This window comes from Alligator mississippiensis, chromosome 1, assembly GCF_030867095.1.
Source record: "Alligator mississippiensis isolate rAllMis1 chromosome 1, rAllMis1, whole genome shotgun sequence".
NCBI lineage: Eukaryota > Metazoa > Chordata > Crocodylia > Alligatoridae > Alligator > Alligator mississippiensis.
Window position 1 is genome coordinate 85286928 of NC_081824.1, and position 25417 is coordinate 85312344.

Below are 25417 nucleotides of genomic sequence, written 5' to 3' on the forward strand. Positions count from 1 at the left end.
CAAAATCTGTTAGACACTTATCTAAAGGAAAAAAAAGTCTATTCTTTGTTCTCCCTAACTCCCACCCAGTTGATTTATCTCAAGCAAAGCCATGGATAACTTACATACTTTGACATGTGATAGAAGTTAATTTTTTTTCAAAGTATTTTTAAAATTTGATATACAAAAAAAAAGCTGCCTTTTTAAAAAAAAGTATTTTCTATCGCTTAACACAAAATTAAGGTGCAAGAACTTTAAACAAAAATGAACTAAAGAGCTTTATTGACATCACAGTACATTCAATAGTAATTTTAAGAACATTACAGCTGAAAGAGAATGGCATGTTTATATTCTTATTAAGCACTACTGTTTTTGAAAAAATGTCATACAAAGAAATCCAAGTAAGTATTTAACTCTGAGCAGCATTTGGAAAAAATACACCTATTTACAGATTAAAAAAAGGATTCTGATTTCACCTACATAGCCACAATGTGCCTCTATAATGAGACAAGCCTTTATAACTCATGGAATTTTTAAAACGTCATCACACTGGTGCCACCTCATTCCTCAGCGTTTACGACGGGGAGGGGTGGTTGACCTGAAAAGTAAAGGAAAAGAGGGAAAAAGTTAATTGAAATATGGTCCACAAAACTACGGGAACTTTAGGCTTAATAATTAGTCATTTTAAAAGATTTTCCAAAGTTACTTCTGCCCAAGACAATAATTTTAATGAATACCAGACTTTATTTAAAACAAAAAAAGCTCTCATATGTTGTACACATGAAGACGATAGTAAAAAAAAACTATAAATCAGACAAAATACTTAAAAAGTATACTACCTTGATCGTGACTTAGACTTGTGTTTGCGGCTTGCCTTCTTACCAGACCTTTGAGATTTCTCCATGGATCGCGATCGACTGTGCTTCGATTTCTTAGCCTTCTTTTCTTTGCTACTCCCTGGTGATTCAGAACTGCTCCTTGCACTAGATTCAGAGCCTGAATGTTTTTTACTATCTTTGGTAGAACTTTTTTTGCCTTCCTGTCTAGAATCTTGTCTTAATATTTTAACAGATATTGAATCACTTCGAGAAAGAGTTCTTTCACTTTCTCTTTTTCTTTTTAACCTATTTTCATCATGATTTCCTGTCTTACTATCTTTTTCTTCTTTTTTTTGCTTCTCTTTTCTTTTTTCTTGGTCTCGATCCCTTTCTCTATTCTTTTTCCTATCCTTATCTATGCTCCTACTTCGTTCCTTTTTCCTCTCCTGATCTTTACCATCACCTTTATGTTTATGCCTATTTCCACTAAGATTTCTATGCTGGTCATCACTTTTACGCCTATCCCTACTCCTGCTGCGACTAGCGCGACTAGCTCTCCTGTCTCTTGAATGACTGCTGCTTCTATGTCTCTCCCAACTCCTTTCTTGGGAAGGACTACGATTTCGTCGTCTTTCCCCTCTTTCCATACTTCTATTTCTGCTGGACCGCCTCCTTTCTCTTATCTTCTCCCTACTTCTACTCCTTTCTCTACGATTTCTATGAGAATAACTCCTGCTTCTACTGCGTCTAACTTTATGTGAAGGAGATCTACTGCGACTATGCCTCTTCTTCCTTTTAGGAGAGGAAGAACGTGAAGAACTGCGGCTACTACCTGAGCTAGTACTATACGAAGAACTAGACACAGTGCTGCTGCTACTACTGCTTCTGCTATTGCTGCTACTGCTACCACTACTAGAACTTCTTGATCTACTCCTTCCTATTCTTTCCCTTTCTTTAACATCTTTTTTGAGTTCAGTATCTGGTGCAGTTTCACTTGGGGATCTTTTCTTTTCATTAACCATGTCATCCTCGGTTTCTTTTATTTCACACGGTGAAAAGCTGCTATTTTGCTCTTTGTTGGTATATTCACTCATATCTTTTGGAATTTTTTCATTTTGTAGTTTTTCTTCTGGAAAAAGTATATAAAAGAAATATGGAAGTAATGCCAAGTAACATACAGATATTGGTAAGAAAACAAATACACTGTTTCTCTTGGGAAAGGGCCACATTCCCACGTAGCATTTGTAATTTTTAGAAATCAGCTTATTTACTAATCCTCAATGCCACCACTGTAGACTGTTCTTTTTAAAAAAAAAAAAAAAGAGCTTTCGTGTGCAATTACAAGGAGTAGCTACAAGTACAAAAATACAATTATATTACTATGCAGTTAACAGGAGTGCAGTTAAATTACAAAGTAGACAGTAGGGCTGAAAGTTGCTATGCACTCAGGTGGGAATCACTAAACAGTTTGTTACTATGTAAACCAGCAGTGTCAAAGACATGGGCTGGAGCCTGTTAAGCCATGAGATACAGTTAGGACAGCGGCTTGCAGGGCCAGAAATTTAGAGGTGGGTCAAATGGCAACAGTGTTAAGTGCTGTGCCTCATCTCAATGGCATTTCTGACTTGCAGGTAGCTCTGCTGGCCAAATCTGGAGTACAAAATTGTGTCCTTTGGCTCATGGGACTGCTCACAAGTCAGAAATTTGGCAGCAGAACAAACTACCCTGTATTTCTGGCCCTGCAGGCCAGATGACAGTACCCCACACTCTGGATCCAGCCACAGGCTGGCCTCACACTACTCATCTGGCCCACACATCTGGAGAAGTTTAACACTCCAGAAGTAAACAAAACACAAAAACTGAGACTGGCTTTGTGTTATGCAGTTCAGGAAATACTTTTATCTATTATACATAAATTGAGTAAACTGTACATATAAACACAAACATGCTCTGTTTTACTCAAAGTAGTACATATGAGATAGAGATAGAGCAACAGACACAAAGGAAAAACGTAACTACTTCAACTGCTGTTACATGCAACTTGACAGTTAGCAAACACTGGAAACAGGACAGGACTGCTTGCATGTCTGCAGGCCATGTTAAATGAGATGATATGTTCTCTTAAAAATAACCTGGTAATTGCATTATGTGGGCTTAGCTTTTCAGATATATCTACAAAAGACAAGAACTTCAGACCCTTTCAACAAGAAGAAATCACTTTTTATTTTAAGGGGATCTGTGTCATCTGCTTAGGCTACTTTTTTTTTTTTTTTTTTTTTTTTTTTTTTTAAGGAATTCAGAGCAAATAACCAATGTCACAAATATAGGTTGTGAGAGAGCTCCATTCATGGGCTGTCTGCTTAGATTCAGTTTCAGAACAAACTTATTCATAGATTCATAGATGTTAGGGTCGGAAGGGACCTCAATAGATCATCGAGTCCGACCCCCTGCATAAGCAGGAAAGAGTGCTGGGTCTAGATGACCCCAGCTAGATGTCTATCTAACCTCCTCTTGAAGACCCCCAGGGTAGGGGAGAGCACCACCTCCCTTGGGAGCCCGTTCCAGACCTTGGCCACTCGAACTGTGAAGAAGTTCTTCCTAATGTCTAGTCTAAATCTGCTCTCTGCTAGCTTGTGGCCATTGTTTCTTGTAACCCCCGGGGGCGCCTTGGTGAATACTCACCAATTCCCTTCTGTGCCCCCGTGATGAACTTAAAGGCAGCCACAAGGTCGCCTCTCAACCTTCTCTTGCGGAGGCTGAAAAGGTCCAGTTTCTCTAGTCTCTCCTCGTAGGGCTTGGTCTGCAGGCCCTTGACCATACGAGCTGCCCTTCTCTGGACCCTCTCCAGGTTATCCGCATCCTTTTTGAAGTGTGGCGCCCAGAATTGCACGCAGTACTCCAACTGCGGTCTGACCAGCACCCTATAGAGGGGAAGTATCACCTCCTTGGACCTATTCGTCATGCATCTGCTGATGCATGATAAAGTGCCATTGGCTTTTCTGATGGCTTCGTCACACTACCGACTCATGTTCATCTTGGAGTCCACTAGGACTCCAAGATCCCTTTCTGCTTCCGTTCCACTAAGCAGGTCATTTCCTAGGCAGTAGGTATGCTGGACATTTTTCCTCCCTAGGTGCAGCACTTTGCATTTCTCCTTGTTGAACTGCATCCTGTTGTTTTCTGCCCACTTGTCCAACCTATCCAGGTCTGCCTGCAGCTGTTCCCTGCCCTCCAGCGTGTCCACTTCTCCCCATAGCTTTGTGTCATCTGCAAACTTGGACAGAGTACATTTGACTCCCTCGTCCAAGTCGCTGATGAAGACATTAAAGAGTATCGGTCCAAGGACCGAGCCCTGCGGGACCCCACTGCCCACACCCTTCCAGGTCGAGACCGACCCATCCACCACGACTCTTTGGGTGCAACCCTCTAGCCAATTCGCCACCCACCGGACTGTGTAGTCATCCACGCCACAGCCTCTTAACTTGTTCACCAGTATGGGGTGGGATACCGTATCGAAGGCCTTCCTGAAGTCTAAGTATACGACATCCACCCCTCCTCCTGTGTCCAGGTGTTTCGTAACCTGGTCATAGAAAGAGACTAGGTTGGTCAGGCACGATCTGCCCGCCACAAACCCGTGCTGGTTTCCCCTCAGCATAATTTGCCCTGCCGGGCAACTTAGTAGAAGGGGGAACTGCATAAGAAGTAAAACCACTGTCTGATGCAAATATCTTTACACATGTACACACAACATACTTGTGCACACACACAAATGTAAGAGGGGGAAGAGGAACAAAACAGAGGCAGTTTGGAGGATTTTGAAAGCCCTCAAAATCTAAATTTGATACGCAGATACATTAGAAGACTAGCATTTATTAAAAGGACACTGTGGCGACAGAAGCTCCTTATGGAGGAAGAAGAGAAATAGAACATGGATCACAAAGAATGTAAATGATGCATCCCAAAGGAGTTCTTAACCAGTTTAACTTCAAGCTTCAAAAATGAAAATTATTTTATTGAATACTGAAGAGTCAGTGAACAGGGTTTTACATCTGCTCATTCTTAACTTAATCTTGCAGATTAGAAAATTATTATTAGATGGTTCTTTCTTACTACAACTTTAAAATAACCTTTCAGAACTCTTGCTAGTTTTAATGTTTTAATATGTTTTGGGAGAAAAACAGGCTGGTTTCAAAGAAAGCTACTCTTGCATAGACCACTGCTTAGTGTTGCATTATTTAGTATCTAAATATGTAAAAAGATATAAATATTTATATGTAGTCTTCATAGATCTAAAGAGAGCATTCTGACGCCTAAGACTGGAAAAATTATGGAAGAAACTGGCAATAAGCATCAATGGATAAAGCTCTCTTACAATGAAACATTACTTTCTGTTCAAATACAGTACCTAAGGTGCACTATGGAATCCCTGGTGCTCTGTCCAATAGTTTTCCAACCAAGACAGGGGTACAAGGATGTTTGCTCACCCCACTACGTTTTAATCTATTTCTGAATTATTTAAAACACGTGCTAACTGGGAATCAAGTCCAAGCACCCGTGATACTGAATGATTCTATTAATGTTTTGCTTTATGCATATGGCGCATTATTAATGGCACTAACCTAAACAGACTTCCAAAGGTTATTTAAATGCTTTTCAGCAACATTGCACATGAATGGCTTGAGAATCAACACTGCTGAAGCCAATGTATTGTCTTCATAGAATGAAAGGGAGAAATGAGTTTGGTCTTTACAGGAAAAGAGGAAGTGGTATCACTTTAATATCTTGGATTCTATTTTAATAAAAATCTGAGCTAGAACAAGCACATAGAATATGCACGCGCTACAGCGACACAAGCCCTGGGTTGAATTTTATCCTTCCTGCACTAACATAGGCAAAAGGGAAGTATTGGCAATGCTAAAAGATTTAAATGGAGCAGAACTATAGGGTGTTTGACCCAATGGCTTATTCAAAAATAGAAAAAACCCCTCTCCATTTACTTTTTAGACAACTTGCATCGTTACTTAATTCTGCAACAGGAAATAAGACTGATTAATGTAAGCACCTTGGCTCAATTCAGAATTTTAGATTACTGGATGAAAATGAGTAGTTTTACACCTATTAATATCAAAAGAAGTACATTTTGGAACCATCTCCTTTACGAAATAAACCCTTGTTTGGATGGTTAAATGACATCCATATTTTTCTCCAGACAAACAGCCAGGGAAATATACTAAGTGTCACTGACCCAGTATTTCCCCTACATTTAAAGCAAAACATAAATTTAAGAAGCAAAGATGCCAGCATGCAGCCAGATATGCAGGCACTAAGTTTTCCCTGACCTTTCCCCTTCTGAGATTAATAAAGCACTCTTTTAGCCTAGAAACCAACTTATCTGCAGTAGAGAACTGTAAGCAATGAGACACTGTTACCAGACTGCATTTTACTCTAATGAGATATTCAAGTTGTCACGGGCAGGTGGTGTCAGATCCCATATTCAGACAGAATACATTCTTGTGGGAAAAATGAGATAGTGATTTAAGTCATCTATCTGTGGTCTTGTTTATTCTTTGAAGAATTAAAAGGAAAATGTCTCTCTCCATTAATGGAAAATTTTAAATACTGAGCTAATGAAGACAAAACAATGTGGCTTCTAACAACTTACAGCCTATCCTATACTCCCTAGGTTCATCTGCGTTACTTGCACAAAGAATAAGGGCCACAATCAAACAGAATTCCCCTATTCTACCTTACTGTCCACTGCTTCATTTCATCTCTTTTTGCATCACAATAGAAAGAACGTGTTTTTTTTTTTCCCCAATCATGGCTAACTGTATGCCAAAGTAGGTCCTCTTGGGAATGTAAGTGTGTCCATCAGGAGCTTTTTGTAGCAGACTGCCTCCTGCAATGCCACACTTCCTGGACACTATAGGCACTTTTACATGTACTCCACGGGTGGGGGGAGCGATGCTTTAATTAAAGCAGCTTCAAGAGCCACTCTAATTAAAGCACTACTGTGTCGCCTGTATCAGCTTAAAAATGGTGGTGGAGGTGCTTGAACTAAAGCTCAGCTTTAGTTCAAGCACCTCTGCTGCCATTTTTAAGTACAGGGATGCTGATACAGGAGACACAAGACACTGCTGAAGCACGGTAATTGCCATGTTCCAGCAGACTCGATTGAGTCTGCTCCAACACAGTGGAATTCCCGAGTATCGGAGCAGCCTCCACAACCATGTATAGGCATCCCACACTTCCAGAAAGACTTGCTCTGTTGCATAAGGTTAGCCCTCAGACCCTTGCAAAAGGCAGTAAACAAGGTTGTCAGTCCTTTACTAATAGCTTTTTATATAATTTCCTGTAAATAGTGTTTCCACTTCACAAACGTTATCAATGTACCTCCAAGCAGCACGCTTGCTGCTTCAGGCATAAGCTACAGTGCTCAGCCAATGCCTACAGCTTTGAGACGGTTAACATGATTCTGCCCCACCAGTTTGCTGAGCAGACACAAGTGGAAACCATCTTGGCAACTGCATGGCATACACAGCGTCTCCAGGACTGCTCCTTTTCCAGTGAATAAACAGCTTTCCCCACTTGAAACATGTATTCCAATTTGGAGGGGCTGATTTTGGGAGAATAGTGTCTATGTATGTGAGAAAATAAGGTACCAAGTTCTGATTAAATTTTGTTTAAACTGATAAAATGCGTGATCTTATTGTATGTTTTTAGCATACATTTTAAATTATATATATTTTACTATTATACTTTTACTGTCAATTTATTGTATTGTTTTAGCATAACTTATAAATAAGCTACTACTACTACCACCACCACCGAGAGAGACCTTTAATACACCTACAGAAAAAAATGTAATAGAAGCCAAATGTTGAGATAGCATCTCTCTTTATGTATGGATGGCTGGTTCACTTCAGTTTCCAGGTGTTTTAAGAAATAGGGAGGGAAGGGAGAAAACAGTGAACTTGAATACAGGAAGAAAAAAATATGTTAGTGATAGCTTTGTTTACTGATTGCAGTGGTCTAACAGATTCCAATTTAAATGCCAGAACCAGCAAATTGTCTAAAATCTTCTGTTCACATAATTGATTGAAAGAAGGGAACCTATCCCACTCTGAGATTGGAGGGCCTCCCAGCCATCATTTTAGGTATCATAAGTGCTCTCCCAGCAGGAAAACACTGGAGGTGGTCCATCATATTTCTTTTGCCTGTAACCACTGTGCCTGAGGAAAGACTAGTACACACACACACACACACACACACACACAGAGTATATATACACCGATATGTACTGATATATACATACATGCATGTGTGTGTGCCCCTAACTCCCTACACACAGCCCTGATATATCTATGTATCAGCTGAACACAATGTTTTATTCATATATTTACAGTTTTAAAAGACATTTAGAAGCCTAATAGTGCCTCAAACATTATCATAACATTAATTCTAAATACCTATATATTTTGGCATTTGATTTGGGGTTTTTTTGTTATAGAAAAATCAGAGCTCCCTCTGCCCCCTTTGTTCACAAAGATGTGGGCCCAGTGGCAGATGTCCCCCCACCGACTGCTTTGTGGTACTAAGCAGCCCTGATATGCCAGTACCCTTCACTCCCAGCCCACAGCATCCTCATCCCCACCAGTGCCCCTCACACCCTACATGCAGCTCTCTGGTCCTGCCAGTGCCCCTCAATCCCAACCCACAATCCCCTGGTCCCGCCAATGCCCCTCATTCCTGATGTTAAGCCCCCCCCATCCCCAATGGCGCTCACTTCCAACTCACAGTCCCCCGTCCCCATTGGTGCCTCTCACTCCCAACCCACTACCTGCAGCCCCCCAGTGTGTGGGGAACAGGAGGGTATGTGTGGGGAAGCGGGGTGCCCAACCATAGGCAATGCCATTGGTGTACTGCCAGGGAAGCATGGGGGGGCATGTATCCCCCCAGATTTCTGCACCTACAGTGGGGCACTAGGGCTGCAACCTGACTGTATCAGCACCAGGCAGGAACTGTCTCTGCAGCCCAGCTGTCTTCATGGCCTAGCAGGCAAGACTCATTTCTGCTGCCACCATAACCCCCGTGCCAGCCACGTCACCATGGAGTAATGCCAAACCTCCAGCACCATGAACAGTAACAGACTAGGGGGAGAGAAGTGGAAGGAACATGCTGCCCTTGCCTCCTCCCCAATGCTGGCCGCTTGCATGCTGGGCTGTGACTCTACCCCAGAGGCGAGGTGGATTGGGGTCAGTATGGGCGGCCTGAGGGAAGTACCAGTGGCAGCTGGGCTATGGCAGTCTTGCCACCCTGCTCTACCCTCCCACACTGGGTCCTGCCTGCTGAGCCGCAGAGGCAGTTCCTGCTGGCTGCCAGTCCAGCCAGACTGCAGCCCTGTGCCCTGTTGTGGGCATGCATGTTCCCCCACAAAGCCCCCAGTACATTGCCTATGGTGCCCCAGGAGTGCACACAACGGCGGGGAGCTGACCCTCCCACCAGCTTCTCCTCCTGCTGGCTGCCCATAGCTCTGTCCCACTTCTCAGGTGGGCCCTGTGGCCACATATTCCCACCCTGGTCCTGTGCCTTGTGTACTGCCCCCAAGCCCAGCCCCAACCCTGCCCTACTCCCTCCCCCTCATTGTGGGGGCTTGGCACAAACAGACCCCACCTTAATCTACCCCCTCCCCCGAATTACCTATAGGCAGCTGGGGGAGCTGCTGTGCACCACTCTGCCTGGCTGTTTTGCTGGCTGCATGCGTCTGTGCACACGCACACATGCACGTGGCACCCCCTGCATCTGATCAACTTCCTCCCACTTCCCCCAACCCCAAGTAGCCCTTTTGCAGGCTGGAACTCTGCTAATGGAAAACCTGGATCCCTGGTGATAACAAGTTCCCACTGCTAAATCAAGAAACCAAGTTATAAAGACATACTACATAGAGAAATTTCTCGGTCAAAACCAAGGATGACTGGTTCAAGGAAGGGAACTTAATCTCAGTTTCATAATCTGAAATTTGAAAAGGAATACCTTCCTAGAGTATCTAACCTGCAAATATCTTTTGCAATGGGGCAAGAAAGTTGAAATTCAGCCCCATACAAAAGAGCCACAGGCTCCATGGACCCTCTATACAGAGGTGAATTTACCATATCAGTTATGTATTAAAGGAAAAGGAACATGTTTTTAAAACATTATTCTGATCTGTTCTTTTAAAAATGAAAATGCAGTGTCTACGAAGAACACACGATAGATATTACACAGCAGACAGAAAAAAGGGAAGCAAAACTAGTTTTTATATAGTTAAAAAACATGTTGATTGATTTTTTCTTCTTTAAAGCATTACGCATTGTAGCCAGGAATGTATGTTTTGAATCACAACTGCACATACACTTTGTTAAACTACAGAGCAAGGCTATCCAACTTCTCAGAGGCCAGGGGCTGCATCTGAGAGGGCAACAAACCTCCTGAACTGCAAAACTTGCCCCCTCCCCCACCATGTGTTCCTCTTACTACCACATTGTCTTCTCCATACTCCCCCATCACTATGTGAGCTTCCCCATACCCTTCCCTTGCTGCATGGGCTTTCACACACCCCTTTCTTACCCACCCCCCACAGCATGGGCTTCCACATGACCCCCCAACAAGGGCTTCTCTGCATCATCCCCTGCTGCTGCATGGGCTTCCCCATGCCCTTCCCTGCTCCTGCATCAGCTTTCTCCTTGTCCCTTAGCCCTATGGGCTTTTCTGTACTGCCATATGGTCTTCCCCGTGCTCTCCGGCCACATGGCCGACCCCCCTCTGCCAGCCCATGGCGTTTCCTGCACTCCGCTGCTACGAGAGACACCCACCACACAGGCTCCCCTGCTTCATGGGGCTACCAGGATCTCAAAGCCCTGGGATCGTCAGATGTGTCATCCCATGCCAAGACAGAGCAATACGGGAAGGAGTGCCTGGGAGGTAATCCAGGAGTCATACTTTAACCCCTCACAAGCCACCAGTTGGACAGCCCAGCAGTAGAGCATACACAATTTTTAAAATAGAAAGACATTTACATTTACCTTCTAGCTGTTTTTCTAGCAATAGTTGCTGCTCTCTTTCTTTTCGCCAAAACGCTTCCTGTTTTTGCCTGATTCTGTGTCGTAGTTCCTCATCATCAGTGTCAGATGATTCAGAGCCTCTGTCGCTCCTCTCATCCTCACTGTCTCCTGATCCATAACCACCCAGTCCACCTGCGTGCATAAAGCCCAGTCTATCACGAGGAAAGGTTAAGCCTTGTTCTTAATATTTCTGTGGGGCAAAGAGGAAAGTACATTGCCCTTCCTTCATTTCCTCTTCTCTGAAAAGACATTTATTCTAGGGAAAATACAAATGTTGTTTGACTGGAGTCCTCAAGGTCCCCATATCTGTATTGATGCTCAGTTTCTACTTTTACTCCTTCTGGAACAGCTTATCTAAAAGTGATCATGACACTTTTCCCATTGTATGGAAGAACAAGCAAGCTCCTTATGGAAACAGTAACAAGGTCATCCCTTATTCATTTCCAAGCACATTGACAGAAGAGGAAAATGGCCAGAACCCTGCTCCTGAAGACATCCATGAAATTATTTCAACTACTTCAATCTTAGACATACTAAATCTCATTATCAACGTTTCTACAGTGAAAATACTGGATTTTAAGAGAGAAGGAACAGAAATGAATTTCTTTCTCCGCAAAGAGAAAGCTACCATTAACTAACAGACTGTCAGAAAGTAATAAGCATCTGATATAAAGGCCTTTTTATATTTTTCCCACTTGAAGTTCTCCAGATCTTCAGTTTTTATATTAATTTTACTATCTAAACATTTGGGACACAGAAAATTTAAACTAGTGAGAGAGTTCATTACATCACAATGTCATGTAACTACTATAAGTGACCACTGACATTTTGTTTTACTACATCATGGTAAGATGACAGGGTTGAGAAAGATCTTTTGCTATTACACCTCAGACTGGCATTTCAAATCCTTATCCTGCATGCCTTCAAATGGATAATTTTGAATATGGAAGCCTTTGCAAGTGTCTAGTTTTTCAGTAGGAGTGTAATTAATTCTAAACATTACAATTATTTTAGTAGCACTCTAAACCATTACATTTATAACAAGATCAACTGTAACACACTGTCCAGTTGGATCAGAACAGGAGAAATACATAAAAATAGTAATTTCCTTCTAAGAGACTGCAGTTTGATCCTCAAACAATTAATGAAAACACGCCAGTAGCATAAGTCAGCAAGGAAAGCATCCAACCAAAACAGCAAGTTTCTCTTCCAAGTTTTTACCTAGTTTACAAAATTAGGACAAGACTCTGACACTCTACACGTTAAAATAATTCCTTTCTCCACAAAAAATCCCACTGACATCAATGGTATTACTTGAAAAGGGTAATGAATCAGAATCTGACTAATAAGTAATTATTGGTAATTACAGTCTAGTTTTCAAAAAAAGTTCTCTAGATATTCAAGGCAAGAGCGATCTCCCCTTTAAGCCCCTCTCAAAAATAAGGAACATACTTACCGAGTCCAGTGAGGGAAGCCAGTGCACTGGACTGTGCCAGCTGTTTTGCAGGAGCTTTGTATCACATCAACAACAGGAACAACATGTTAACACAAATAGCCACGATTTCATAGTCATGAGATTCTATGGTATTGTTAAATCTACTACTATTGCTGTTTTGTGGGGGAGAGAAGAAACATTAAAAACGCATCATCCATTTAAAACGAATCCTTGATTTTCTGACCACGTAAGTTTAGAATTCTTAATGTGGGTTAACAGTGAACTGGAAAAACACAAATCTATATTCATAAGTCAGTTTCAAAGTTACAGAATCTGCATATAAAACTCAGATGTCAGTATTTACATGTTTAATTTTATGTCACCTGCAGTTGCATATATAGTAGCATATTAACAGTGAAAGCAAATGAATTACTAACTGAGGATTCATAGTTTGTCTCTTTTCACCTCTGATCAATTAAGAGTCTGAGATAAAATGAAAGAAGAAATTGCTAGAACTTAGGAGTCAACACAAGGGTACCATCATAACTAAAGAAATGAGTTATGTGAAAGAAATGGAATAACTGAAGAAACTCACAATACACTTCACAGGACAACAGTATGTGATTACTGGATTTGATTTCTAATTAAAATCTGATGGATAATATTTGGACTGTTCTTGGGGGACAATAGCTATGGAGTTAAATGTTCTAAAGACATGCATATATAAAATATCCACAAAAGGAAGTAAAAATAAAGTATACCTTTAGTTGCTTTACGGTGTACGTCTTTGGCAACGTAATAAATTTCTTCGTTTGTGACATCTAAAAGGATTTCTGTCAGTAGCATTTTTGTCAAAAACATCTAAAGAAAATAATTATAAATAAGATCAGAGGAAAAGGCTCCAGACTAAGTTCTAAAATCAGTTAACACTGAGGAAACTCAACTGCTTAGTTTAAGATTTCAGAAGCCAGAGCAAGAATACAAGCTGTTCCAATTATTTAAAATCTGACTTGATTTCCAAACTAAATTGTTATGTTTCACCAATGTACTGTATTTCAAGAAAACACCAAATAAAGTGAGCTTCCCTGCTTATGATGTGCACCTTAATTTTAGAGGGCTGATTTTTGGGAAAAAGCATGGTATGTAAGCAAGTATGTTAAGTTCATCATATAGCTATCTTCTTCCCATATATGGCAAGTGTGTATTAACATTTATCATCTCTACATAGTGGAGGATATTTATATGGTATATTAGAGATGCATGCATATATAAAATCATCACAGTATGTGTGTTATGCCTATGATTATAATGTCAGTCACAGAAAAGTACAAGAGCTTCTCTATGCCTGAAAATATAAACATATTGTATAGGCGTAGACGATTTTCAGAGAACTATGTCATGTGTACCATCTGATACTCCTTTTCTTCTTCTGTCATTTCTGGTTCGCTTTGCTCCTCTGGAAGAGCTGGAGATGGACTCCTGCTGACTTTTCCAACACTTACAGCCTCTGAATTTTCAACATCATCATCTTCTTCATCACTGTCCTACAAGAATATTGTATATTTTAAGGTTCATTTAGATTTAAAACATCAGTTTCTCTGTAATCAAGTTGAAATATCACATCAAAACAAGAAGTCCTCAAACATGCTCTCCCCCCAAATAAATAGTTTCTACCCCCTCTACAAGGTCTGTGAATTAGATCCTCAGCTACCACATATCGCTATCTACAAGTACAGATTTGATGAATCTTGAATGAACTGTCAAGACCAGTATACACAGCTGACAATTCATTGTTGTTCTTATAGCTGGTAACAAGGAAGTAGAGTGGGAAAGACCATGAGGCAGCCCGTCAGCAGCCTTGGCAGGAAGTTCCACTGAACCGAACTCTTATCAAAAAACTATGGTATCTGCTGACCAAAACAATTACCAAAGGATCAGAGTTCATGGTTAAGGATCTACCGAAATTGCAATTTTTGCAGAAACCATGATTTTAGCCAGGCCCCATGAAAAAGCATGGGCTCCACAAAGAAGTGTAGGGTCTGTGCTTTTGACAGGCTCCCAAAAACCAAAAAACCCCCCAAAACTCACCAAAAGTAAAATGCTTGCTTCCTTTGGGGAACCGGCAGTCCTTGTGGCTGCTATGGCCTGGCCATGCAGCCCATAGAGGAGGGCTGCTGGCACAGCAAGATGGCTACCACCTCTGCCCCTCATTGGCTGTGAGGACTGTGTCATATGCCCCCACTCCTTGCCACCAGAGGGGAGGAGCAGTGCTGCATGACAGTCTTCACAACCAATCAGTGATACGGGCTGGGGCAGTATGACATGTAGCCCTAGCAGCCAATCAGCAGCGAGGGTGGAGCCACCAGAACCCCTTGGCCAATCAGAGGTGTAGGAGGAGGCCCTGCCATGCTCCACCTATGAAAATGGTTGCCAGCCCCACAATCTGCATGCGAAATTGGCCAGCTACCACTTCAACTTTGGTAAACCCCTATTCATGGTTTTTGACAGCTTCCCTGTTCCTAATCCCACCCATCCAGGTAAACCATTGCTTTTGCAAATGTACTGTAGGAAAAGTACACAGCACTGAAAATAAAGCACTAGGAGAAACATAACTGCTGCAATACAAAGTTCCCTCAACTGCTTCAGTGCTGCAAGTGTGGATACATAGAATCTATGACACTCACTACTTAATCTAATTCTTTATTACAGACACCTCTGTCAAAGTCTATACCAATTGCCAAATTATGCAGACATGGAAAGAATGGGCAGATTTATCATCACTACTTTACACATAACCAAATAAAGGTAAAACATCTTTTTAGACTATACTTACACTTTTGCCTATTATCTGCTACAAATTTATAAAAATCAGGTAAATGATAGTGCAGTAGTGACACATGGTTAATTTTTAACGTAAGAAACAAAATGATGTGGATAAACTGAAATGCACAGTTTCTTCATAAAGAGATAAATGAACTTTAATAGCTTTTAAGAAATACAAACCTGGGGAAAAAAAAAAGTCAGCCCTCCTACTTACAAATTTACTTTTTTGAGGTAACCGTGGACCATCTCCTTCTTCAGTTTCCTCAGTGCCTTTCTTTTCTTTTTTAGACATCTGAGAGCGTTGTTGCTCCATTCGCTCTTTCTCCAGCTTTTTCTGTTTTTCTCGTTCCATCTTTTCCAGACCCTCACGAATCCAAGCAGGAAGCGTTCTGCGTTTCACAGCATCTGCACAGGAGAGATTTGTAATTTTATCAGAAGGGGAGAGAAAAAGAAAAGAAAAAAAAAAAAGACCAGACATGCTATGTGCTATTATTGGTAAACAGTATCTTGTAATAATAGCTTTATTTATTTATTCATTTACAGGCAAAAAGTAATTACAGATTTCAAATTTTACATTTCTTTTTAAAGCAAAAGACTTCTAAAGCGAATCATGCTTTCAGATTTTTTTCATTAAAGAGTGGTTAACATGTACCAATCTGTGGAGGCTCCTGCTTCACAGGCATCGTGATAGGTGAACGCTGACGATCTCTGAATGAGGGTCTTTCCCTTCGGTTCTGAGGAGGTGCTGGAGGTGCTGGTGGACCTGGTGGCCCTGGTGGTCCTGGCTGCCAATAAGGTGGATGAAATCCACCTTGGGGTGGACCAAAAGCAGCCCCATGCTGAAAGAGTAATGCAGTTTATTTTTCTTCACATTTAATACTATGTATAGCATGTGTACGTGTGTAAGTGGGACTACAGAAATCCATGCAAGTAGAAGATCCATGATTCCTAGGTTAAGGGCTTTCTACCATTTTACACTGTTTCCAAAAATCTAAATTTTCATTTTTATATTTATGATGAGCTTTACGGTTGGAGTCATGTCTTTTAACAAACTTCCAGCTTTGAAAAGAAATTTTTAGAATGTAAATGCTGATGCCACTATGAACCTGAAAGGGAGCTCAGAAACCCCTGAAGCCTGAACATCAGGAGCTAGCTACCTCATATCAATAACAAATGCCCTACAATCAAGCATGTATGAAGTGTGGACTTAAGAGTAAAGGTAGTGCACATAATTTTGAAATGTGGCCCTACCAACACCCAATTCTATAACTACATCTTGAAAACAAAAGTTCAAAAGTTCCAGGTTTTATTGCAGGTTAATTCCAAGACCATGCAATTTCCAGTCACCTATCAAGGATGCTACCAGTAAAAACTTGTTTTTGATTAAAAGTACATTAAATTGTATTTAGAACAGCCTTTGGGCTCCAAGCAAGTTGCCATGCAACCCAGAGTTGCAAAGCTAATGCGCAAGAGTTCATACTACATTTTGGTGCCTGAAAATAGCCACCGAACACATCTGTTTGAAAAGACTGTGTTTAGGAATAAAACTGCAAACAAGTGTTGATTTGATCATTTATATTAACAGATGCTTGGTTATTTTACTATCATTTAAGCTGAGTTGTGTTTACTGAGTAACTTGCTATGAAGAGAATTTTCTGTGCTGCTTTCAAAGTTTTGGAAAGTTTTCTTTAAGATTTGGTTCCAGAAAGAAGCAAAGACAGGACGGCTTTCTGATCCTAAAGCCTTTAAAAATGGATGGTTCACCTTATGTCTGACAATGCCACACACTAAAATTCTGTCATGAAAAGCAGGATAGAAAACAGAAATAAATCCTTGCACTTGTAAAGTCTTCTCCATAGAATTATACTATCTCTGAATACAGGGAGATGTTCCAAAAGATATAGACTGTTAATAAATATATATTTTTAAAGGTTTGAGCATTCAATACCTGTGAAAAATCAGAAAAAAAATATCAGTTTTCTCTATCTAGAGATTTTTATTTTTCCACATATAACACCCTCATCTATTCCTTATATACGCTATACATAACTTGTTTGCCAGAGTGAAGAAAAAATTGGATGTGGATTTTTAAAAAGCATTGTTTATTCAGAGAATCACAGAAGATAGATATGGAAAGGATCAATTGGATCATCCAGTCTATCTCCCTGTAAATGCAAGACTGTTCCCTACAGTACATTTTCTAGTGTATTTAAATATATTTTCTAAACTTTATTTAATGCTTTTAGATTTTACACAACTTAGTTATATTAATTATATTTTGAAAAACAGTGAATCATTTGAATATTGCACATAACAGCCATTTCTCATTATTAGTATGGGAAAAAATATTGTTTGGCCTCAGAGCTGAACTGAAAACACTAAAGTCTTCTTCTGTATGCATAAGGTATTTTACATTTCGTAAAATGTATCTTAGCAGACAACAGACTTTGTAGTTGTTTGTAGAACTGAAGAATGCAAGTCGCCGCTAGATATTCTTAGAGGAACACTTCCACGGAAGGGACTCTGCACGTCTACAACATTAAAGCAACAAATATGTTTCACCTGATAGTCAAACTGGTTCACTGGCCCCATTGCAAAGTTATCGGGAGGTCCCCCAAAGTTGTGATTGTTCTGGTTAAATATATGCCTGTTGTCAGGGGCAAATTCCCCACTGTCCTGACTGTTGCTGTCTTCAGATGGAGGAACGATTTCCATTGGACCTTGGGCTGGAGGTATCCATTGCTGATCTGGAGGTGGATGAGGGGGTTGGTGAGGCATTCCCCATTCTGTTTAGGATTTAGAATACAATTTAATACATGGTTAACAATGAAACAGAGAAATCACAGATTTTCTTATTCTAGTAATATCAAGATTGCGAAAAAGCCAGAACTTTTAGAAAGCAATATTGTCAATACAAAGTCATATATTTTTAAAGAATCATTGTCACCTACAGTCAGTTATGATGGAGGTTGAACTAGAGCTTCCCTGAATTAATCCCTGCTTAAAGTCCAACAGCTGTGGTTCATCTATAGCTTATCATTCAGAAAAAATAGACAACCCTGATTTTAAGATTTCTAGGGGCAGTGAAATTATAACAATCCTCTGGTAAGTTAAGTTATTTCAACAGTTAATAACCCTCACCATTAAAAATGTGCACCTTATTTATAGTTTTCTTCATGCTCAACTTCCAGCCATTGGATGTTGTTATATTATACCTTAAATCTTCTGGACCAAAGAGCCATCATTTTATTATTAAAAAAAATCTGTTTCCCACGCAGGTACAGAGAGATCATGATCAGCTCAATCCTTAACTTTCTGTAACAAACAGATCAAATACCTTGATTCTTTATTTCTACATTTGGCCAAGAACTTCTCTCTACAAGATCCAACAGCTACTTGATAATGATTTAACATTTCTATGTCCACTTCCCTCATCTTACAATTCAGAAAGTTATTAAAATAAACACATATTTGGAATGTTCTGTAATTGTGTTATTATGTATACAGCTGTGCTATACGTCTTAGAGGTGGCTGCAGAAAACTCACAGACCAGAGGGAGGAGTAACTACAATTAGGATTAAATCTGACATTCTAGACGCCTTCATTATGCACAGCTAAAAACTGTAAATGATATTCTGAAAAGGTCTAAATTAGAAATTTGGCTCCATTAACTTTGACTCGTTTGGATAGTGTTACTTGAACATTTGGGAAACCACTGCTCTTTTAAATTATCCAATACACATAGAAAAAGTACCGTTTTCCCCTGGTTTTCATCAAATCAAATGCAATTTCCACTAGACCAATGAAAAGCATGCATATGGATTTAGAACCTGTTTCCCTGCCAAATTTCAAACTGCCATTACATTCTGATGATATGCTAGATCTGTTTAGAACTATGAAAAACACTTTTAGCAGAAAAAACATTAACACAGTTTTCAGTCTTTCCATGCTTGAAATCAGCTGTGTGTGTGTGTGTGTGTGTGGGGGGGGGGGGGGGGGGGGGGGGGGGGAGAAGCCCCTATACTGCTTCAATCAAGCTAAGAAAAAAAAAGAGAGAGAAAATTATACATAACTGAAAATGATCCATTTTACTGAAAACGTTTGGTCAGTTTTAAGAAAAGATTATTTAGGTGGAATGCTCATAGTGGGATAGGAAAGGCATCAGAAAAGCCTCAAAATGGGACTGATATGATAAAAGTACATTTTACAGAGATTTTTCCCCTTCCTGCTCTCAAAGGTTTTAAAATCCTTTGAGCCAGTATTTCATAAGCTACATGTTGGGCACATCATGTTCTGCAGTCTGTCAAACCCATGAGAAAAAGTTATAGGGGTGCAACAGGAAGACAACAGATGCCTACTTCCTCTAGGGCAAGGGTGCTCAACCCCTGGCCCACAAGCCAGATCCAGCCCGTGGCCTCATGTCATCTGGTCCATGGGATTCCTCGTAGGTCCAGAAATCTGGCAATGGGGAAGCGGTGGCACTGGACTCATAGGGAGCCCCAGGCCCTGCAAACTGGATCAGGCACCCAATCCCAGCACACAGGACCAAGTAGGAATGGCACTAGGCCCCAGGGCCCAATCCTCATGGCTAAGAGGAGGCAGTGCCAGATCCCTGGGGACCAATTCAGCACTGGGGGGCAGAAGGGGGAAGCACCGGGTCCCCTGGGGACCAAATGCAGTGTGCAGGGGTAGAAGGCAGCAGTGCCAAGCCCTTAGGAACCAATTGCAACATGCAAGGGCAGAAGGAGGCAGTGCCAGGCCCCTGGGGAACAACTGTAGCATGTGAGGGCAGCACTGGCTCTTGGGAACCAATCCCAATGTACAGGGGCAGGAAGGGGTGGTGATGGGCCCCTGGGGACCAATCCCAGTTTGCAGGAGGGGACAGTAGCAGACCCTATGGCAGGGGTAGGCAAAACGCAGACCGCCAGGCCATTCTCTCTGGTCCGTAGGGCCCCTAAAAAATTTAGAAAATTAATATTAACCTGCCCTGGGCTGCCTGTCATGCAGCCCTCGATGGCTTGCCGAAACTCAGTAAGCGGCCCTCTTCCCAAAATAATTGCCCACCCCTGCCCTAGGGCCCCTGCCAACACTCAGGCCAGGGAGGGGCTAGCGCCAGGCCCCAAGCTCTTACTGACCAGAGAATAAGAAGTGAAACAAGTAGCCAGATACAAATAGTTAAACTGCAGCATGTGCTTATTCTTCTCTACCAAAACTAAAATCAAAACAAGACTACTGCTTACACACTAGGCTCAAGCCTAAAAAAACCTACAGATTACGGAATTGTGGCATAAAATGCTTGGGTCTACCCTTTTCCACTCCCAGAAGTAGTTATTTGAGAATATAAAGCACATCAGGTATATACAGATGATAAGGTTTAGGAGGAAACAGAATCAGGTAACATTCATACAGGTTACCAAATAAAGTATAAACACATTTTCATTGGAGGAAGGAAGAAAACAAACCTGGCTGCCACATTCTGTTGAAGTTGGGATCCCCCTGAAAATTGTTATGGTTGTTTGCACCAGATTCTACTCCTGAAATCTCCTGTCCATTTGGCATCATTCCTTGTTGTTCCACCACGCCCTGCTGCCCTGAGGCCTCTCGCTGAGCAATCCATGCTTGAGCTAGTGCAGCCCAATCAATCTGACCTAAAACAAATATAGAAGAATTTATTTCAATATTTAAAATTTCCAAAATATAATTATGAGTTATATAGTCACTCAACAAAAATACTGTAACAATATTCACCTGCAACAATTACCTTGCTGATAATTGATACTATGCACAGAATGTGATTACACTACAGTTTTATTGCTCATTACACATTTCAATGTGTGTTTATACTTGCTGAAGTGGAATTTCTCTACATATATTCTATAAAACTATACAGAATGTTTCAGTGCGCTTTATCACCTGAACAGAAGGTAGTTTTAAGCGTTCCTGGTGGGAAAGGATACAAAATTCAAATTTTAAAAGGTGCAGACCTTGTAAAGACTTGAGAATGGGAAAGATGTACATAGTTATGATAAGATATAGATACACCACAGGTTTTGTAATATGCACACTCCTCTACCATCACTCTTACAGCTGTTATTTTCTTTGCTTACTCTTCCTTAATGTGGTCTTAAATATGTCCTCTGTTCTGTTTTGAGATATGACTTGCTTTTGTTTATGAGCCACAGTCTCTCCCACCATCATTCCTTGAATCAAGGCAAGGAAAAATACAGGAACCAAGGCAAACTGAAATGTGCCAAGACGTAGCAAACAATGGATATGATGTACTTCACAGTCCTCAGAGTGAAGAGCCACAAACACAGACAGACATATATATCTCTACATAATAAAGATATCATAGGTGGAGGCAACAGCCCTTGATACAAGATTGACAAGTATACATCATAGGATCATAAGACAGTAAGGCTGGAAGAAACTACATGAGAACATCTAGCTTAGCAGCCTGCTCTAGGCAGGATCAGCCCTGATAACACCATTAGCCAAGTGTCTGTCTAACCTGTTCTTGAAAATCTCTAGAATCCTCCATTCTAGGGATGGAGATTCCACAATTTCTCTAGGCAATCTGTTCTAACTCTTGAGCCCCGGCATAGCCAGGAAGTTGCTCTTAGTCTTCAACTCTAAATTATCTTTGCAAACACAGGAAAAGTCTATCTTCATCCACCTTCCATCTTCTCTTCTCCAAACTTCTTTCAGTTCTTCTTCATAATCCATTATATTATACACAGACATATACATACACATACATGCATACATATTTATACATACATATACATACACACACACACACACACACACACACACACACATATGCATATACTCCTTATTCAGCTGTTTGTACAGATGTGTAAAAACATAAATATAGTTCACTTTGCTATATTTCTCAGCATACATTGTTGTATTATTAATTTTTGTGACTTTTTCCATATGTTATACTTTGTGTTAGTCCTTCTATTATTGAATTTATCTTTGGAAGAACAGGGACAAAACAACTAGCTTGTGGTTATAACAAATGACAATAGGCAGCAGACATTATAACGAGTAAATAATACCTAGGCTGAAGTGCAGTTTGAGAATTTAAGTAAGAGACGAAGACAACATGGAACTAAAACACGTGCCAGCTCAGTACCAATAATGACAAATCAGTTTACTTGTATTCTGAAAAACATCAGAATGCAACACCTCAATAATAATCAATACAGCCATGCAGACATTGAAACTGAGCTTACCAAAAAAAATTAAGTTTTATTTTGATAGTGGAACCTCGGGCATGTACTTACTTGGATCTTGTTGGTGCTGGAATGACTGCATCCATTGCTGCTGGTTCAAAGGCCACTGCTGCCAAGGCTGCCCACCTTGATCCCACATCTTTACTCCTTTATATATTCTAAATTCAAACAAAAACAGTATTGTTTTCAATATGAATTGATACTTAGGAAATGTTACACACACAAATGCATTATTTCCCAATTGCTCAAAAACACAAAAAAATCTTGCAAAACTAAGTTAATAGCAATATTGGTATAATATGCTTACTGGAGGAAAATATTAATTGTCCCAAATACCAACTAAAAAAAATAATTAAAACTAGTTTAAACTGTTTAGTTCAACAAACTTTGAAAGAGTAATCATTTCCCGAAATTTACATAAAGGTAGTAGTAAGTTACAAAAATCCATCTAAGCTGCAGCAAAAAAAATTGTTTTGAGAGTGTTATACTCTCAAAACAGTGTAAAGAAGTGTAAAGAAAGTAAATATTTCAATTTTACAAATTCACACTTCACAGGAATATGTTATAAATAAAAATAGGACAATGTAATCCAACTGATGTACTTGGGTGTTTTTGTGAAGAATGGTTCCTTTTCTACCCCCCTAAACAAACCAGATGCAAAACATGACAAAGGAAGGACCTGATCCTGAAAAATGATCAATGTGTGCTTGTGTGGGACCCCTAGCGAAGTTCAAGACATGTATATGATATAAAATATGTAAGAACCAAACTTCTTGTATGATGAGAGACAATGTTGAGGATATTTAACAAGACAAATTCAGTTTCAAGATCACTAGAGATTATAAGCCTGAATTTATTTAATTTCTTTCACGTCTTCTTGGTTGCAGAATATAAAAGAGGTTTCCTAATTATATCAAAGCAATGGAATTGCTTTAGGACACACTGGGCATTTATACACAGCCTTTTAGATTAGACCCTTTAATTACAGCAGCTCTCCGAGCTCTTCTAATTAAAGCCCCCAGAGTGTCTCATGTATAAGAATCCCCATGCTTAAAAACAGTGGCAGGGGCACTTTAACTAAAGCTTGTTTGATAAACATTAAAGTGCCCCCACCACCATTTTTAAGCATGGAGCACCGATACATGAGACTATGGAGTCTGCTGGAACGCAGTAATTACCAGACTCCAGCAGACTTAATTAATCAAGCCTACTCCAACACACTGTAACTACAGTGCATCAGAACAGCCTTGCTGCTCATGTACAGGCTCCCACTGACTTCAAGTAAAACGAAGACAGAAAACAAGTCAGTAGCATTCTGGTCTGTACCAAATAAACCTAGTCCTTTTTGTAAAAGTAGTGTAGAAAAATTACATGCCAAGGGCACATGTCTGCCCTTTGAAAACACATGGCAAAGTTTACCTTACAGGAGTGTTGCTATTAGACTTCAGGCTTCAATTAAAGTCATCTTATGCCAATTTTGGTTTCACTTGGAAGTAAGGACAATGTAAACCATTATGTTTGTTTTTTCAGTAATCTAACCCTTTCCAAGATTAACAAATCTGGATGTATGTACCACACTAAAATTCCATCAATTGCAGATGATTATTGGTCCCAAAAAAGTGACAGGTCACATGGTGCCAGCCCCTTTGGTTTCCATCAATTAAGCTATGTTAAAGAAAAAAAAAAATGTATTTCAGTATTCCCATTTTGGCTTTTTTATATGCCTATGCGCCGAAGGTTTCTGCAGGGATGCAATATGATCACCAGTAGATGGTGATCACCAATAGTAACACAAAAACAAGATGATCACTGTACTAGACCAGGGGTAGGCAACGTTTTTTGGCCGGAGTGCCAAAAAAACCACAATGTCTACCTTGGAAGGTGCCGGAGTGCCGGCATGCCAGAAAAACAGAAGGGGGGGGGAGGGGCGATACATGGCAGGACACGCTGCATATTAGTATATTTAATTATCATAAATGTTGCCTTTGTTGTTGTGTATTCCTTTTTTGTTGAGCATGTTGCAATAAGAGAGAGAGAAGAGAGACAAATAAGAGAAAGAGGAGAGAGAGAACCAGACATATGCACACAGAGAACCATTTGCACAAACACAGAGAAGAACACCTAGAACAAGACAAAAGCACACACACATCCAGAACCAGACCCATGTGTGCGCATACAAACACACAAAACCAGACAGAGGCAGACAAACACACAGAACCAGATGCACAGGCACATGGAGCCGGGCTCCTGGGCCACTGGACATAGTTCAACCCAACAATGCCCTAGTCCCACCAGAGCCCCTGTGTTTCCCTGGGGAGCCAGCCCACAGGCTGCAGCGCAGCTGGCCGAGGCCCCAACCTGGAACCTGCCCATCAGTCCAACCACCCACCCACCCCGCTCGGCTAAGGCTGCAAAAGGTGCAGTGCTCCTGGCAAGGGGCAGTGCCAGCCTCATCCTGGTGTGGGTCTGGACTGGGGCTGGGCTCGGAGCAGGTGGAGGTCAGGTGGGTTCAGCTGTAAGCAGCCTGGGCTCCATGGTTGGCAGCAACTACCAGAGCCTGGACCAGCTGCAGCCAGCTGCTCCAAACTCTGGCATCAGCTCCATACTGGTGGGTACATGTGCGCCTTGGAGCAGATGGTGGGGATAGGGCCTGAGGCAACACAGCCCTTCTGCTGTCTGCTCCGAGGTGCACGTGCAGTCACTGCCAGCATGGAGCTGGTGCAGGGGCTGTGGAGCCCAGCGCAGCTGTTTGCAGCCTGCCTGCTGCCCAGAGCCCAGTCATCAGCTCTGTGCCAGCAGCGCGGGAGAAGCCAGGGTTGTGCTGTCTCAGGCCACTCCCCTACTGTCCAGTCTGAGGTGCATGTCCACCCACCAGTATGGAGTTAGTACAAGAGCCTGGAGCAGATGTTTGCAGCCTTCTGGCTGCAACTGGCCCAGGCTCTGGACAGCTGCTGCCAACTATGGAGCCTGCTTTGCTTGCAGCAAGGCTTGCAACCACTCAGCTGCCTGCTGGGAGCAACC

At 41.1% G+C, this 25417-nt stretch overlaps 1 protein-coding gene across 3 annotated transcripts in view; it reads right to left on the reverse strand.

Moving 5' to 3' along the window:
• Positions 1–232: 232 nt before the first annotated feature.
• Positions 233–25417, reverse strand: part of PNISR (PNN interacting serine and arginine rich protein) — a 36057-nt gene continuing 10872 nt past the window's right edge. For all 3 annotated transcript variants that reach the window (XM_059732230.1, XM_019486386.2, XM_006276067.4), the window contains exons 2-12: positions 22448–22554; positions 20618–20803; positions 17718–17941; positions 15808–15994; positions 15370–15560; positions 13739–13876; positions 13094–13193; positions 12354–12407; positions 10859–11029; positions 819–1926; positions 233–577 (exon numbers count right to left, since the gene is read on the reverse strand). In XM_059732230.1, the coding sequence (XP_059588213.1) occupies positions 547–577; positions 819–1926; positions 10859–11029; positions 12354–12407; positions 13094–13193; positions 13739–13876; positions 15370–15560; positions 15808–15994; positions 17718–17941; positions 20618–20803; positions 22448–22535 (2478 nt within the window). In that variant the 5' untranslated portion in view covers positions 22536–22554 and the 3' untranslated portion in view covers positions 233–546. The remainder of the gene's footprint in view (positions 578–818; positions 1927–10858; positions 11030–12353; positions 12408–13093; positions 13194–13738; positions 13877–15369; positions 15561–15807; positions 15995–17717; positions 17942–20617; positions 20804–22447; positions 22555–25417) is intronic.